The sequence below is a fragment of the Leopardus geoffroyi genome, chromosome A2, assembly GCF_018350155.1.
Source record: "Leopardus geoffroyi isolate Oge1 chromosome A2, O.geoffroyi_Oge1_pat1.0, whole genome shotgun sequence".
In the NCBI taxonomy this organism is placed as follows: domain Eukaryota; kingdom Metazoa; phylum Chordata; class Mammalia; order Carnivora; family Felidae; genus Leopardus; species Leopardus geoffroyi.
Genome location: NC_059331.1, coordinates 46456939 through 46475481, shown reverse-complemented (window position 1 = coordinate 46475481; position 18543 = coordinate 46456939). Strand labels below are relative to the sequence as shown.

General features: G+C 39.1%; 1 protein-coding gene across 1 annotated transcript in view; it reads left to right on the top strand.

Annotated features, from left to right (window-relative positions):
- Positions 1-18543, top strand: part of SUMF1 (sulfatase modifying factor 1) — a 96400-nt gene that overhangs the window by 16526 nt on the left and 61331 nt on the right. Inside the window, exons 2-3 of the mRNA XM_045493608.1 lie at positions 1180-1353; positions 5736-5810. Coding sequence (XP_045349564.1) covers positions 1180-1353; positions 5736-5810 — 249 coding nt within the window. The remainder of the gene's footprint in view (positions 1-1179; positions 1354-5735; positions 5811-18543) is intronic.

The window sequence follows — 18543 nt, the reverse complement described above, 5'->3', positions numbered from 1 at the left end:
TCTTTCACTTAGAATAATGTTTTCAAGGTTCATCCATATTGTAATATGTATTGGTACTTCATTTCTTTTTATGGCTGAGTAATATTTCATTTTATAGATGTACCACATTTTGTGTATCTGTCATTTGATGGACATTTGAGTTTCTGTTTTTTTGGCTGTTGTGAATAATGCTACTCTGAACATTTGTGTAGGAGGTTTCTTTGTGGACATTTGTTTTCATTTATCTTGGATATCTTGCAGGGTCATATGGTAACTCTGTTTTTAGATTTTTAAAGAACCAAGAGACTGCTTTCTAAGGCAGCTGCGTCACTTCACATTCCTTCCAGCAATATGTGAAGGTTCCAATTTCCACATCCTTGTCAATACTTGTTATTGTCAATCTGCTTGGTTGTAGTCATGCTAGTGGGCATGAAGTAGAGTCTCTTTTTAATTTTTTACTTATATTTTTCTGATGATTCATGATGTTGAGCATAGGCTTGCATTTGTTAGGTGAATATATTCGGTGCAGTCCTTAGGTGCTCTGTTTAGGGCTAGACATACAGTTGTGAACAAGGCAGTCCACTGCTCTCTTGGAGATTAGATTTTATTTGAGACCATAGATAGGAGCAAAGTAATTGCAATTAGAGTTTTAATAAGGAATCAATTAAGGACAAGGGCATAATAAGGGCAAGACATGGTCCCTTATTAAACTTTTTACATATTCCATTTCAGTGATTTAAGTCTTTTCTATTTCATTGGAGACCCACATTCACTCAGTGGTTTTTAAGAATATGATATATGGCATTTTTGCATTTGATTTTATTTTTAAAAATAAAATTTGAAAAAATTCAAAGGAAATGAGAGCATATTAAAGGAAAATCATACTGAAATGTATAAAAAAAGTGGAATATTTTCCCTGCCTTTGCACTCCAGCCATTAGCAGCTTGGTGACTATTTATTGCTCCAGACCTATTTCCACGGCATATATCATGTAGAGTTTTGATTAAGGAAACTACCTTGCGAAAGAATTTTCACGTGTTTTTGAGACTTGCATAGGAGCATGAGTGATATCACTGTGCAGTGATTTATGTGGTGGGCATGTAATACCTTGGGTGCTTATTGTGTGCTAGGTGCTCTGTGCTTGACACAGGTCCACTTTGGCTCTAATGGCACAACTCCTCATCTCCCCTTTCGCTGCAGATGGTCCTCATCCCCGCCGGAGTGTTTACAATGGGCACAGATGATCCTCAGATAAAGCAAGATGGGGAAGCACCTGCGAGGAGAGTTGCTATTGATGCCTTTTACATGGATGCCTATGAAGTCAGTAATGCTGAATTTGAGAAGTTTGTGAACTCAACTGGCTATTTGACAGAGGTAATAGGGTTGGGATGGGGAGGAAGAATTTGGTGTTTTCTAAAAAAATTTTTTTTTTGATTTTTTTTTAATGTTTATTTATTTTTGAGAGAGAGAGAGACAGAGTGTGAGCAGGGGAGGGGCAGAGAGAGGGAGACACAGAATTGGAAGCAAGCTCCAGGCTCCGAGCTGTCAGCACGGAGCCCGACACAGGGCTCGAACTCACAGACTGTGAGGTCATGACCTGAGCTGAAGTCGGACGCTTAACCGACTGAGCCACCCAGGCGCCCCTAAAAAAAAAAAATTTTTAAATGTTTATTTATTTTTGAGAGATAGAGAAACACAGCATGAGTGGGGGAAGGGCAGAGAGGGGGGAGACACAGAATCTGAAGCAGGTTCCAGGCTTGGAGCTATCAACACAAAGCCCAACGCAGGGCTTGAGCCCATGAACCTCGAGATCATGACCTGAGCTGAAGTTGGACGCTTAACTGACTGAGCCACCCAGGTGCCCCGAACTTGTTCTTTTCTAATATCGATTATCCACTTTCTATTATGTGCCCAATACCATGTTCAACACCTTATGTATATTTCATCTAATCTAGTTCTCATAGCAACCCCATGAGGCCAGTTATGTTTCAGGAAACCGAGGATTAGAAAGTGGTTTGCCCTGAGTTACACAGCTAGTGTTGGGGCTGGGATTCAGGCCTGGCTAGTGAGATGGCAGGACCTGTGTTCTTAACCAGTAGCCTATATTGTGTCTGGGCTTTAATATGCAGAGTACCACTGCTCGGGATTTTTGAGATAGCACATAGCATCTAGAGTAAGACCACTTTTTCCCTCTCAAAAAATTGCCGTTTGGTTACAGATTTCATTAAGCTATAGATGCAGAAGTGCGGCTTTTCATTTTTGTGGTTTTATTTCAATGCCTGACAACCCATAAGCTCTCCTGTAGCAGTTCCAGATTATTCTCTGGTTCTGAATCCCAAAGCAAGGTTCTGAAAGTGGATATTTATTCTAAAAGGGAATAAGTAGATGGAGGCTTTCTAGTTTATGAAACTTTCTCTAAGTGTCTAGAGTATACTTTTGTAGACTTCCCATTTTCTCTCACCAGAGGACTTTACCCTCGCCTTCAGTTTGTGGGATCCTTGTTTTGTTTTATTTCCCCCTGCCCAGGCCCAAGACATCATTTTTTTTTTTTTTTTTTTTAAGTAGGCTTTATGCCCAGCATGGAGCCCAACGCAGAGCTTGAACTCATACCCCTGAGATCAAGACCTGAGCTGAGATCAAGACTCAGACGTTCCACCAACTGAGTCATCATGGTGCCCCTCAGTTTTCTCTTTTAAGTAAAAAAGTAATTTGAGAGGAGCCTCGCTGGCTCAGTTGGTGGAGCATATGACTCTTGATCTCATGGTTGTGAGTTTGAGCCCCTCATTGTGTGTAGAGATTGCTTAAAAATAAAATCTTAAAAAAAAAATAGTAATTTGAGAGTAAATGTTGAAAGCAAAACAGTGTTCAAACAGTGGTTATGCAGCATCACATTTCTTTGAATTTCCTAAAATATATAAAGTGTATTTCTCTTTTATATGTGTTTAGAGTACAAGAAGTCCCTCTTTTTTTCGTTGTTTCATAAGGTTCCTCTCAGATCAGTTTCCTCGATAGTCTACGTAAGTTTGAAGAAGACTTGGAAGGAGAGGAGCTCCCTTCAGATTAGCATTTAACATAAAGAAGATAGAATCAACAGAATTTAGGGCACCCAGAAACATGGATGGGGAAAAATGACATCTAGCTTTTTACTAAAATTCAGCTTTTCCTTCAATTCAGAGGCAGATGACAAATCATACTAATGGTAGTAGCACCTATAACTTTGTCACCAATTGAAATCACAAATGTTTTTTGTCACATTATTGTTGTTGTATATATCTTAAAATATTTGCATTTATCCCCACTTTAGAAATGATAATTATGAGACCTTCCACTAGATCTCACTTAATATTATTATTATTATTTTTTTTTAATTTTTTTTTTTTCAACGTTTATTTATTTTTGGGACAGAGAGAGACAGAGCATGAATGGGGGAGGGGCAGAGAGAGAAGGAGACACAGAATCGGAAACAGGCTCCAGGCTCTGAGCCATCAGCCCAGAGCCTGACGCGGGGCTCGAATTCACGGACCGCGAGATCGTGACCTGGCTGAAGTCGGACGCTTAACTGACTGCGCCACGCAGGCGCCCCATCACTTAATATTATTAATAAAGAGGACATGTATATTACTATAGCATAAATTAACCTTATTAATATTTATACATAACTAGTTTTCTTTGTAATCATATTGATTTTGTTTTATGCCTTTAAACATTTCATTCTGAGAAGGAGGCCCCTAAGCTTCACCATACTGCCTGAAGGGTCCAGGGCACAAAAAGTGTTAAGAACCCCTACTTTGCATAAATACTTCATTTTTTTATGACACTACATTTTTTTTCTTCCCCTGCATCTTCATTTCATATCACATTCTACTTACTCACCATGTTCTAGCCCAGCTGGTCTTGTTTCTATTCCTTGAAAACTCAGCATTCTTTTCCATCTTGAGATCTCAGCCGTATTTTTTTCTTTTAAAGTTTATTTATTTATTTTGAGAGAGACAAAGAAAGCGTGAGTTGGGGAGGGGCAGAGAGAGAGAGAGAGAGGGAAACAGAGAATCCCAAGCAGGCTCCACACTGTCAGCATAGACCCTGACATAGGGCTTGAACCCACGAATTTGAGATCATGACCTGAGCTGAAACCAAGAGTCAGACACTTAACCGACTGAGCCTCCTGGGTACCCCAGTGGTCCATATTTTTTTTCCCTGCTTGGAGTTCCCCTCTCTCCTTGCCTGTCCCCCTCTTACTGTGGCTGGCTTCTTCTCTTTCTTGATTTGTGTCAGCTTAATGTTTCCTTCTCAAGAAGGCTTTCTTGGCGCACTCTATCAAACAGAGGCTTTTCTTGATACTCTTCATCTTACAGGGTCAAGTAAATTGTAATTATTTTCTTCTTTTTTTTTTTTTCTTTGATTCGATTTTTTTTTTGTCTGCATCCTCCCCTTGCACCAAGTAACTGCTCTTAAGACAGGGACTGTGCCTATTTTATATTGATCTTGTATCTCTGTCATTTAGTTCATAGTCAGGCACAGAACAGAGATGGGTGTTTGATACATGTTCATTGGATGAAGGGTTGGCTTAGATGCTTAGGCATGTCCCCACAAGGGAAGAAGGAAGAAGAGCAGGGGAGAAGAAAAGATGATGAGCTCTGATGAGGAAAAGGAGTTTGAGCTGTCTGTAAGGCCTGAACTACAGGGATCCAGTAAGCGGTTAATATCATCTAGTGGGGATAGGACTGGAGGTAGAGATGTGAGGGTCAATTACAGTGTGTGCTGGTGGCCATTAAAGGGATGAGACTGAAGGATTTTGTGTAGCAGTTTGTCACTGTATCTCAAAGTGTGATCTCTTGGACCACCTGTGTTAGAATCACCAGCTGAGCTGTTCACATATGCAGGTTCCTTGACCTCACCCCAGACCTCCAGAATCAGAATCTCTGGAACTGAGAAGCAGTAATGTGTAGTTTTGATAGGCTGGCCAGGTGATCTCCACTGCGTAAAGCCCAAGAGCCACTGATGTAGTGAGAGAAGAGTAGAGAGCCCAGACAGAGCACTAGGGAGGAATAGTGGTCTAGAGACTAGAAGAAGAGTCTGTGTATTTCAGGGGATGAGGAGGAAGAGTCAGAAAGAGGAGGGAAACTAGCAGAATAGAACCATGGAGACCAAGGGGTTAATGTAGGCATTTGCAGAATGAGGTCACATGCAACAAATAAGACCAGGTAGATGAGGACTTGAGACGGTAATGTTAAACGAAAATAATCAAAATACAAATTTCCATCTGATGCTTGAATTGGCCACTTGAGATTTATAAACACAGTTGACACTTTCATGGAGCCAGAGTATCATATCAGAATATCAGCAAGCAATGCCATTTAGTTCTTTTAGCTAGATTGCAGCAGCAGAACAAAGGACAAAGGTTGATTATGTAATCTGACATGTAAGGAATACTATTATTTCCAAGTCATTTGTAATACTTGGGGAGATGCATTTCCATCAACAGGAGCAATCACATTCTCAAAAGCTAATCTCTTCCAGTCTGCGTTCTTATCAGCTAAATGAACCTGAAAAGACAGTGGCCTCTGTAAGTGATATTAACCTGTTTTAATAGGAAGCCAGATGCTTTTAAGTCATTTCTGAATCCTCTGGGAAGTCATAAGAAAAACTTAAGTTCATCTGGACAAGAAGAATCACTTTAACAGTGTGCAAAAAAAATGGTACTGGTGAAACATGTTACTCCAACCTTCCTGGATTTTTATTGCCTTCTTTCCTTTCAGGCTGAGAAGTTTGGTGACTCCTTTGTCTTTGAAGGCATGTTGAGTGAGCAAGTGAAGACTGATATCCAGCAGGCAGTAAGTAATGTTTAAACAGACTCTCACATTTTTCTACTGCTTGTTGGAAAGGGCTTGAAAACTCCAAACTACAAGTGCCACCCTCCTCATCACCCCCAGCACCTAACCATTTCTGCTCTAGATTTTATTGTGCTAACAGGCCCATGGGCCAGACCACCTTGAATTGAAAATGCCTCAAGTCCAGGATGGTGTTTGAAGAAGTGTTGGGTCTGACTTGGGTTTCTGTCTTGTGCACCTGAGTGACACATTGTGTTGCTGAGGAAAACTCAGCTGTCCACTAGATGTTTCTGGGTTTCTTTTACTTACAGTCATGTCTAGAATGGAGGCTTAAATGTGAATTTTTTTTATTTATTTTTTATTTTTTTTAACATTTATTTATTTTTGAGACAGAGAGAGACAGAGCATGAACAGGGGAGGGGCAGAGAGAGAGGGAGACACAGAATCTGAAACAGGCTCCAGGCTCCGAGCTGTCAGCACAGAGCCCGACGCGGGGCTCGAACTCACGGACCGTGAGATCATGACCTGAGCCGAAGTCGGCCGCTTAACCGACCGAGCCACCCAGGCGCCCCTGTGAATTTTTTTTTTTAAGTTCTCTTCTTAAAGTCTTGACCTCATCAGGTGCCAGTGTGGAGAGAGAGCTTCCTATTTAATTAAACATTCATGAATTCCTATGATCAGAGTAGTATTCATGAAAGGGGGACCTTTGCTCTGGATAGTCACAAGACACTGAGCCACGGAACTGGCCTTACCACCCAGGGTGTACCTGCTTTCATAGAGAGGATCCAGGGAATGCGAATTAGGTGTGTTTTTCTCAGAAATCATGGGAATAGTGCACTGGGCTTCCATAACCTGTGTGGTGAGCAGAACTTGGGATTTCTGTATGTTTGAATATTTGTTTACACACATGTCTCAGAAGGAGGCAGAAAGTATAAGAACAAGGAAAGGGGTGTGGGTAAGCTAGGAGGTTGAAGGTTCACAAAACAAAGAGGGTAGGGAATGCAGAAGAGGCAGGAGGTGGTGAGAGAGATGGGAATTGGGGGCCGCCTTGATTGCAAGGGAGACTGATTAAGATACAGAGATTGAAAACAGGAATTCAACCCTAATCTTCCTTTGTTACACAGATTCCCTTTCAGTTGGCTGAACTTGGTCTTTCTGTATTGGTGTCACTGTTCTCTCTTGTGAGCAGTAGTGCCAAAAAAATTAAACTGTCCTGGCTCCCGTTTTCTTTCTTTTCCAATGACTGTAGCAAAAGTGATGGGGGAGACATGAGATGAAACCAGACTTGCTCTCAATTCATTTATAGGAGAATCAGGCCACTTTTTTGTATGTGTTTTACATAAATGTTTTTAAAACGTGACCAAGCTGCATCTAAATTTCAGTTTTCTTTGCTCATTACAAGTTTTTATTACAAGTCTACTATGTAATCCGATCCTTTTTTTTTTTTTTTTTTTAAAGGCCTTTGAGGTCACATTGGCCTAGGGTTGATGAGCCAGCAACTCAGGATGCAGTACCTTGTTCTAAGATATGGAGCTCAGATGAGGGAGGGCCTCTGTGCTTATTTTTGTAATTTGCTCTTTTAGATACAGAGCCTCCTGTCACTTGAGAACCTCCAAACACATTAGGCATAAAGGCACAGGCAGATTATTGCTAGGCTCTGAAGGTGCCCTGTAAGTGCCTAGCGAAGAGTGTGTGGCTGTAACTAGGACAATAACAAGCCGCTCTCACGGGATCCTAGTGTTGCTCACTTGCTTAAATGCTCATAATGGAAAAGCAAACCTTTTAAGCATGTTTAGAAACGGCTGGAATGAATACGATGAATCTATTCATGATTTGAGAGAGCTAAGTTTTTGTTTTCAACCCCTTCTTAGGCCTGACATAGCCTCATGCACCAGACCTTTTTTTAACCCAGTGTTTCCACAAGCATAGCATATGGGATGGCCCAGGAGGGGACTTGAAGTGAAACAGGAGTTAAGTTAAGGTGGTATGCAGCTAAGCATAAGCTAATCCTGAATCATGGAGTGAGACAGATATTCCCTTTTCAGGTCTCTTCCTAAACCTGAATACGTCAAGGCGTAAGTCTCATTTGAGTGCTAACGTCATTAGCACTAGGTGACACTTGTTAGTCTCCTTTTAAACATGCAAAATTGACCTTGGAACCTTACCCAGGCTACAGTAGCTAACAGAATTTAGTAATATTGTTTACTTTCATGTAATTATTTTATAATGTTATTTATTTTCATATAATTATTTAAAATAATTCATACAACTTTTAAATGAGTGTAATTATTTTAAATGTCATAAATGTTCTTTTTGTGACAGCACTGGTGATACAGATTTTCCTTTAATAAAGCCTTTTTATTGTAAAATAAAACACAAATACAGAAAACCGCACAAAGCAAATGTTTAGCTTACTGAGTGTTCTAAGGTGAGCATGTTTGTAACTATCACTTAAGTCAGGAACAAGAATTTCGCTGCCTGTCCCAATAACCCCCTCCATGAACCACAGCTTTGTCCCCCTTCTCTGTCCCTAAAGTTGCCATTATCCTGCTTTTTATTTTTTTATTTTTTAAGTAAGCTTCATGCCCAGTGCAGAGCCCAGTGCGGGACTTGAACTCATGACTGTGAGATCAAGACCTGAGCTGAGATCAGATCAAGCTATCCTGCTTTTTAAAGTAAATGCTTCCTGAGCCACCTGGGTGGCTCACTCGGTTAACTGTCCACCTTTGACTCAGGTCATGATCTCACAGTTCATGGGTTCGAGCCCCAGTCAGACTGTGCTGACAGCTCAGAGCCTGCTTGGGATTCTCTCTCTGCCCCTCCTCCAGTCATGCTTTCTCTCTCTCTCAAACATAAATAAGTAAACTTAAAAAAAATAAAGTAAATGCTTCCCTGTATTTCTTTATAGTATTATCACCATTTGTACATCCCAAGACTACTATACTATAGTTTAATCCTACCCATTTAAGCATAAATTTGTGGCTTTTTCAAGACATTTTAAATCACAAGTTTCCCTTCCATTGTCCTCTTTCCTCCACCGCCCCCCCCCCCCTTTTTATCCTTAACAGTTTATTTCTGGAAGAATCCTGTGGACGTTTCCCTGGTCTGAATCTTGTTGTTTTCCGTCGCATGGTGCACTTCACCTGTTTTCTGCATTTCCTGTGGTCTGGGAGCTGGATCCACAGGCCTGATCAGACTCGTGTTTGAGCCCTATGACAAGACCTCAGATAATATGGTGTTTGTTGTATACATTGTTCTTAGGTTTTTGATGTTGCTGTTTAGTTGCTTTGTCTGTTTTATGCATAGATTTGGAGAGATCCAAAAATTATACTGCTGCTTTCATCTTAGGTAGGTTTTTTTTTTTTTTTTTTTTTTAATGTAAAGTTTTGAGGCAAGACATTGAACTGGCTTTTAGGGTTTTCCCGCAAAAATATCTGAAACTGTGTGAATTTAATTGTTTAAAACAGAGTACATGTGCATGATGAAATCTACTTAGTTGTGATTATCATTTGAAGGGATTTAAAAAAAGTGTTTATTTATTTTGAGAGAGACAGAGTGCCTTAGTGAGCAGGGGAAGGGCAGAGAGAGAGGAAGAGAGAGAATCCCAAGCAGGTTCCCTGCTAAGCATAGAGCCTGATTCGGGTCTCAGTCCCAGGAACCTCTGAGGTCATGACCTGAACTGAAATCAACAGTTGAATGCTTAACCTGAGCTACCCAGGCGCCCCTGTTGTGATTACCTTTTGAATGCTCAATTTGAAACAATCGTCTTAAAAGGTATAGCTTTTAAATCCTTTAAAGGATTAACGCTAGTTTTTGTTGCTGTGCTATTTTTGTTTTATGGTATTTTAATCTACTTAACCCTTCTATTGTTGAAAAAGATAGTGTTTAAAATATTTAATGTTTAAAAAGTACCTTCTTTTTAATAATTGTATTATTAATTTGTCTTATAAATCTTTGACATGAAGAATGGCCATGGGGTGGGGTGAAAACAGTTGCTCTTGGTTTGTGGTTTGGCACTTTCTGAATTTGCTAACATTTTAAGGAAACAAATTTGAATAGGTGTCCTTGATAAAGGAGGAGGGTAGACTATTTTGAGAAGTTCTTTTTAACTGAAAGCCAATTTCAAGTGAGGAATCAGAATTACCAAGTCATTTTTTTTTTTTTTTTTTAAGTAAAAAACAATTTCGAGACAGCCGTCTCCTGCCCAAGTAATGCTGGGTACTGTGTTATTTGGATGAGGCTGCAAGGAGTAATGCAGCCTGACTGTCTCTTACATAATCACAACTGGGTGACGACTCTGAGGTAGAAAGAGAGCCGTTAGTAAGGATGTGATTCAGTTACCTAAATGTGCATGGGTTGTAATGAGAAATGCCTTGGGGCCCAGCAAGATTCTGAGGTCATACCGCAAAAATAATTTTTAGAAAAAGCCCTGGTAAGTCAACTAGTGTAAGCCAAGCCAGAAAGTGTTCAGAAAGGCAAGTTCCAGTACGTAGGAAAAGTAAATTCAAATGACTCAAAACATGAACCTGATGGATAAATGGCTCAGGCTCGTTTTTGATGTTAGAAGTTTTACTTTTCTGGTAGCTCAACCACGGTTTCCCTGAACAACTTCATTTTGGCTTTAAGAAGTTTCTGCTTTCACAGGACCAATGAGGCTTTTGTTTCTCAAACTGATTTTGGGGCTTGTTTATTCAGAGAAGCCATAAGGAAATGATCACAGCCTTGGAGTGAGGGAGACCTGGTTTTAAACCTCAGCTATGCCTTTTACCAGTTGGTTTTGGGAAAAGGCACTTAATTTCTTTGCTACTCTTTTTTTTTTTTTTTTTTTTTTTGACTTTTCAAGTTTGAGAGTTTATTTTGAAAGTTTTGGGTCATCTTTTTTAAGCATTTTGATCTACAGATTTTTTTTTTATGATCCCATTAGTTCCACATTCTATAGTATAGTTGTATTTAAACCTAAATATTTTCTAATGTCCAGTATCATTTCTCTTAGTGATTCTGTCTGTTTTTGCTTTATATATTTCAGAGCTATGCTGTTAAGCTTGAAATTGTAAGTGCATAAGTGTAGAAATGTATTCTTTTTGTTGAATTAAATGTTTTGTGGTTTGTAAAAAGGGATTCTCTTTTTCTCTAGTAAATTTTATCTTCAAGTCTATTTTTTCTGATATCTACATAGGTGCACAAGCTTTCTTTTGTCTAATTTTTATCTAATACATACTTTTCCGTCTTTTCATTTTCATTCTATCTGTATCTATGTTTTTAGGTAGATTTTTTGGGTTTTTTCCCCCAAAGTTTTATTTATTTAAATAATCTCTATACCCTGTGTGAGGCTTGAACTCATGACCTTGAGATCAAGAGTCATATGCTTTTACAAATGAGCCAGTGGGGCACACCTAAGTATATCTCCTGTAAATAGTATACAGATGTTTTTATTTATTTTTATTTTTTTAAGTTCATTTATTTATTTTGAGAGACAGAGAGTGAGTGGTGAAGGGGCAGAGAGAACGACAGAATGCCAGCCAGGCTCTGTGCTGTTAGCACAGAGCCCAACAAGAGGCTCGAACCCAGAAACCACGAGATCATGACCTGAGCTGAAATCAAGAGTCAGATGCTTAACCGACTGAGCCACCCAGAACCCCAGCATATAACTGTTTTTAAGAAATCCATTCCAATAGTCTTTGTCTTTCAGTCAAGAGTTTATTTATGTTTATATATAGTTTATTATGATTACCTATGTATTGGCTTTATTTCTACCATTTTATTTTTTTCTTTCTCTTTATCACATTTTTTTCTCTTCTTTTTTCTTCAGTTTCTTGCATATTTTTCTCTTTTCTCCTCATTCTAATTTCACTTGTCTCCTTAGAAGTTCTATATGTATGTATCTTCATTTACTAAACTATTGTAACATTCATTTAAAGTCTAACTTTTAGTCTGTTCATTTTTCTGCTCTATAATACTAGGACCGTGCTCTCATCATCCCCATCCAACTTATGTATTACTGATATCCACTATTTTATTCCAATTTGTTCTCTTCCTCCAGTACTTAGATGTTATCAATACATTTCTATATAATCAATATTCAGTTGTGGCTATAATTACTGCTGTCTGCGCCCTCCTTTCTGCATGCCAGACAGAATGTATCTTCTGACTAAAAGACATCCTTTGGTAGTAAATGTTCTTGTTATTAATAGTTTGAAAATATCTTTAATTTTGTTTTATTGTTGAAAGATATTTTCATGAAGTAAAAACTTGAGATTGGCAATTATTTGCTGTCTGTTCACCGAAGAGATGATTTCACTGTCTTCTGGCTTCTGTTGTTGCCATTCTTCAGTCTGGTGCTTTTCCTGTGCAGGTGATCTGGCTCTGGCTGCTTTTAAGATTATCTCCTGTCTTTGTGATTATACATTTGGACTGTGATATTTATAGGTGTTGATTTCTGTCATTTATCCAGCTTGAGTGTCATTGGGCGTCCTGGATCTGAGGACTGTTTCTTAAACAACTGTGGAGTCTTTTTTTTTTTTTTTAAGTAGGCTTCATGCCCCACGTGGAGCCCAACACAAGGCTCCAACTCACGACCCTGAGATCAAGACCTGAGCTGGACATTTAACCAACACCCAGGCGCCCCAACTTCAGACTATTCTTAACAATTATTGTTTTCAATATTGCTTTTTCTTCATTCTCACTTACCCCTCTTAGGGACTCCAGTTAGGTGTGAGTCAGCCCTTGTCAATCTCTTAAACCCACTTTTGAATCTATAGGTATATATATTCCATTTATATATTTTATTTTAATTTTCGTTGCTTTTTGGCTATGTCTTTGGTAATATTAGTAGTTGCCATAAGGATTACAAGATGTGTACATAACTTCTCACAGTCTATCATAGAGTTAACGTTTTAATGCTTCAAGTAAATGTAAGTACCTCATAACCATATAGGTTCCTTTACCCCTGTGCTATACTTGGCATATATAGTACATCTCTATACATTGAAAAGACCCAAGATGGTGTTATAATTTTTGTTTGCAACATCATATATATATATATATATATATATATATATATATACACACACACACACATATATATATATATATTTAATGTTTATTTAATTTTGAGTGAGAGAGAGAGAGACAGAGCACAAGTGGGGGAGGGGCAGAGAGAGAGAGAGAGGGAGACACAGAATCTGAAGCTGGCTCCAGGCTCTGAGCTGTCAGCACAGAGCCTGACGCGGGGCTTAAACTCATGAACAGTGAGATCATGATCTGAGCCCAAGTCGGATGCTTAACCGACTGAGCCACCCAGGTGCCCCTATATTTTTAATTTAAAGAAGAAAAGTAATCTATTATATTTACCCAAACCATTTCTGTTGCTCTTTATTTCAGAAGTTGCCTGTTTTCCTCTGGTATTATCTCCTTTCAACCTAAATAACTTCTGTTAGCATTTATGTGAGAACAAGTCTTATATCCATGAATTCTCTTAGTTTGTTCTCATCTGAGATGAGACATGTCTTTATGTCCCCTTCATTCCTGAAGGATATTTTCACTGGATACAACAGATCTCTGGGTTGGCACTTCTTTCATCACTTTGAAAATGTTTGACTCTTTTCTAGTCATGTGGTTTCTGATAGCACCAGTTCAATCACTGTTCTCTTATATCTATTAGTGTCATTATTTTCTGGCTCCTTTCAAGACTTAAAAAATCTTAGGGCACCCGGATGGCTCAGTCGGTTAAGCATCAGACTTCGGATCAGGTCATGATCTCGCAGTTCGTGAGTTTGAGCCCTGCATCAGGCTCTGTGCTGGCAGCTCAGAGCCTGGAGCCTGCTTCAGATTTTGTGTCCCCCTCTCTCTCTGCCCCTCCCCTGCTTGTGCTCTCCCTTTCTCCCTCTCTCAAAAATAAATAAACATTAAAAAAATTAAAAAAAAATCTTGTCTTTGTAGTTTGATTATGATTTGGACATTTGGGGTTTTCTTAGGATTTACGGATTATCCTATTTTTTGAGGTCCTTGGTCTGTAGATTTATGGCTTTAACCACATTAGGGGAGTTTTCAGCCATTTTGGCAAATATTTTTTTCAACATTAATGTTTCCTTTCTTTTTAGGACTCCAATGCATGGGTGTTATCCCATGTAGATATTATCCTACATGTTCCTAAGGCTTTCTTCATTGTTTGAAAATTGTTTTTTTCTCTCTGTTCTTTTAGATTGTGTACTTTCTATTGATATATCTTCAAGTTCCCCCTTTTCTGTTATTGTCATTGTGCTCTTGAGCCTATCCAGTGAATTTTTAATTTTAGATATTATATTTTGCAATTCTAAAGTTTTTTTATTTTTATTTTTTTTTAATTTTTTAATTTTTTTTAACATTTATTTATTTTTGAGACAGAGAGAGACAGAGCATGAACGGGGGAGGGTCAGAGAGAGGGAGACACAGAATCTGAAACAGGCTCCAGGCTCTGAGCTGTCAGCACAGAGCCCAACGCGGGCTCGAACTCACGGACCGCGAGATCATGACCTGAGCTGAAGTCGGCCGCTTAACCGACTGAGCCACCCAGGTGCCCCTCTAAAGTTTCTTTTTAAAAAATAGTTCCTGTTTCTCTGCTGATAACTCCTACCTATCTATTCATTTCAAGAATATTCACCTTTACTTCATAGCTGATGATTGTAATAGCTGCTTTAAAGTCTTTGGTAATTCCGGGGTGCCTGGGTGGCTTGGTCAGTTCAGTGTACAATTCTTGATCTCAGGGTTGTGAGTTCATACCCTGTGTTGGGCTCCATGCCCTTAAAAAAAGTCTTTGATAATTCCATCTGGGGTATCTTATGGTTGGCACTGGTTCATTTTCTTTTCCCTTCAGTGTTGAGTTTCTGGTCTTGATATAATTCTCAGGAAAATGTTGAGGGGTTTTTTTGTTTTTTTGTTTTTTTTTAAAGGCAGTTAATCTGGTAACCTGGTTAGGTGTAGACCCCAAGTTTTGTCTTGTTTACTGCCAGTGGTGATTTTGTAGTTTTGTTTCTTCATTCCTTTTTTGCCAGTGCATCACTGTGGTTAATTATTTTTTTCTTTACTGTAACTAGCATTTTGCTTCTTTTAATCAATTTCTTGTATGGGTAATAATGCCTAACTAGGAGAGTATTGTAAAGATCAAATTCATGTACAAAGAGCCACCTACTACAGTACTTAGCACATAAAAAGTCTTTTAGTAAATGTCATTATGCTGGCTTCTTCCAGTGTGCTATCTCTAATTGAAAATTGAGTTAAATTTTCTTTGCTTTGCTTTACTGTTGCCCATTTGTAAGATTTGATAACATCATATATAGCACTCTGCCAAGTTGTAATGATATTTTGAAAAGATTTGGTATTGTGGAATAAATCCTCTTGGATTATCTCAGAGTCCTTGGCTGGAGAAATATCAGTGATACATCCTTTCGTTTTCTTTTTTTCTTTTTTTCCTTTTTTCTTTTTTTTTTCCTTTTTTTAGTGGGGGTGGTGAAAATATACAAAAACATAAAATTTAACATTTTAACCATTAAAAAAATTTTTTTTAATGTTTATTTATTTTTGAGTGACAGAGTATGAGTGGGATGTGGGGCAGAGAGAGAGGGAGACACAGAATCTGAAGCAGGCTCCAGGCTCTGAGCTGTCAGCACAGAGCCCGATGTGGGGCTGGAACTCACGAATCGAGATCACGACCTGAGCTGAAGTTGGATGCTTAACCGACTGAGTCACTCAGGCACCCCTTTTTTAACCATTTTTGAGCATACAGTTCGCTGGCAGTAAGTCATTCCCAATGTCATGCAGTCATCATCACTGTATTTTTCCTGAATTTGTTGACCATCCCTTACAGAAACTCTGTACCCATGAAGCAATAACTTCACATTCTCCCTTCCCTCCCATCACCTGGTAACCTTGATTGTACTTGGTCTCTCTATAAGTTTCTTTACTCTCTGTGTCTCATAGAAATGTCCTTTTGTGTCTGGCTTACATGACTTAGCAAAATGTCTTCAAGTTTCATTTATGTTACAGCATGTATTAGATTTCATCTCTTTAAGGCTGAATGATATTCCATTGTTTCTATAGACCACATTTTGTTTATCTGTTCATCTGTTAATGGACATTTATGCTGTTTCTGGCTATTTAACATCTAATAGCTGTTTTGGCTTTTGTGAATAATGCTGCTGTGAACATTGGTCTACAAGTGTCTGAGTGCCTGCTTTCAATTCTTTTGACTATGTACAGTGACGTATTTTTTGAGTAGTTGTTTGGATTCATGCCTCCTTAATTACCTGCCATTATCCCTGTGGTGTGTTCTTTGACTTCTTCTAGTGATGGAAATGAGTCTACCTCCCTCTGTTTGAAAGTTTGCTTTTTGGCTTAAAATGTGGCCTCTTTAGCAAACAATCAAAAATGTCCTACTGTCCTCCAGATACTTTGCTATTCCTGAGAATACAGAAATGGAAGATATTCCACCCTGTTGCCCTTTACAGGCTCACAATTTAAGGGATGGGGTCATATAGGCTCTAAACCAAAATTAGATGTTTTTTTCTGATTTATGAATTTTTTTATATCAAATGTTTTAGAGAAATAAAAACGAAGACACATACATCATGTTTTTTAAATTTTTCAAAAAGAATGAGAATATGTGAGATCCATACCATTGTGGAATGTCCTGGAGGTAGCATGAAATAACATTGAGAAATGAATTGGGAAGGGCATGGACAGGTGCTGTGGTAAGGAATGCTGTGGAGCAGTTAGGGGAGGTGCCTGGAGAGCTGCATTTGTTGTTGACCAGGAAAGGACTGTGTGAGGAAGAAGCATTTAAGGGAAGCCTTGCAGATATGGAATAACTAATTTTGGGATCAACTAGAGCAAAGCATCTGGTGAAGGACCTACTATGTTCCTATGCTCTGGCTACTCACCTTCAGCCTTCTATGGTCTGGTCTTAGCTACATTTACTCTGGGAAGTCCATTTGAAATGGCTTTCTCTTGTCCCATATTCCAGATTTAGATTGTTCCATTTATTCTTGTCGCTTCTTGTGCTTTCTTTTTATGTCAGTTGTCTCACTTATAATTGTTTCTGTAGGTATTTGTTGAATGCCTTCCCCTTTACCAGGTATATTTTATAATGGTGCGTGAGAATGCACTATACCACTATGTCCCCAGCATAGTAACTATCGCTTAAGCACCTAATAAATATTTGCCAAAAAAATGAAAGAATGCCATTTGGGTATCATCTATTAGAGCATTTAGTTTTTGAAAGCTACGGGGCTCAGACCTCACATGACCTGTCTCATGTTGGAAAGTTGCTTTTTCTTGGCAAGAAAACACTGGCTTAGTCAATCGGGGTTGAGGTAGGTTCACAGTAACTGAGTTATTTGGGAAGGGTGGTCCAGGGGTGGCTGACGGGATAAGATAAGAAGAAAACATAGTCACACAACTGTATTTTGTGTCTGTTTTTGAAAAGAATAGTTGTCTGTCTGATTGAGGAGTCAATGTGTGGTGTAGGCTCAGGAAGCAAAGCCTGATAACCCTGGAAGGTGAGAACCCAATACAATAGGATAACAGGGCATAGTTTTTTTTTCCAACCTGCTCTGAAACAAGGCACCTGATCAGAATGAGTGTGAATGAGGCAAGGCATATTGGGGTTCTAGAGGCTCCGACTTGAAATATCTCTTTAAGGAGTCCTTAAGTTTCTCCTCCTCCTCTTCCTTCTCCTCCTCTTCCTCTTCTTCTCTTTCTTTTCCATTTTCTTCCTCGTCTTCCTCTTCTCCTACTTCTTCTTCTAGTAGGCTTCATACCCAGCACAGAACCCAACACGGGGCTTGAAGTCACCACTCTGACATCAAAACCTGAGCTGAGATCAAGAGTTGGACATTTAAGTAACTGAGCCACCCAGGTACCCCCTTAAGTTTCTTTCCAAGTCCTAGGTCTTTTGTGATTTGACTTCGATGAAGAAGTAATAATGATTCTCACATCCCCGTACCTCCCAAATATTGGTGTCTGCATTGTAAACCTCTAAAGTGAGACAAAGATTGACTATTGAGTAGGGAGTCATGCCTAGGAGAGATCCAGCTTTAAGAAGAAGTTATGCAAAAATGAGAATTTTGAGTTAATGGAACTTTCAAAACCATTTGGCAAAAAACCCTTTCTTTATAGATGAGGCAGTTGTGGCCCAGGAGGGGAAATGGTTTGCCTCAGTTCTGGATAATGTCGAGGGTGGTACCTACCTATTAGTCCCTGAGAACCAGTATAGGACCTTTCCCACTGTGTAAAACTCATAAGCCAGGAGCTGAGTCTCTGTCTTTACAAAAGGACATCCCATTGAAAGACTATATCTAAAATTGGTATTTATCCAGAACATGGTCACCCGAAGTGGGGAGGGGTTTGGAAAACATGGAAACCTCAGGAACAGGTGAATTTATTCATTAAACAAATGTTTATCTCGTATGTGCTATGGGCGAGGCAGTGTTCTGAGTGCTGTGGATACAACAGGGAAGCAGGTATGAGTCCTCAGTCTCTTGAAGGTTGAACTCTATAAGACTCTAAACAAGTGAAGTTGTAATGGACTATGCTAAAGGTCTATGAATAAAGTAAAGAGAGTAACAGGATAGAAAGTGGCTGTAATGTACTGTGGTCGGGTTCTTTTGGCTCTTTTATTTGTGGGGTCTGGGATGGCTTCTCTGACACTTGAGCGTAAACCTAAATGAAGAATAGGAGCCAGCATGACCAGTAATGAGGGAGT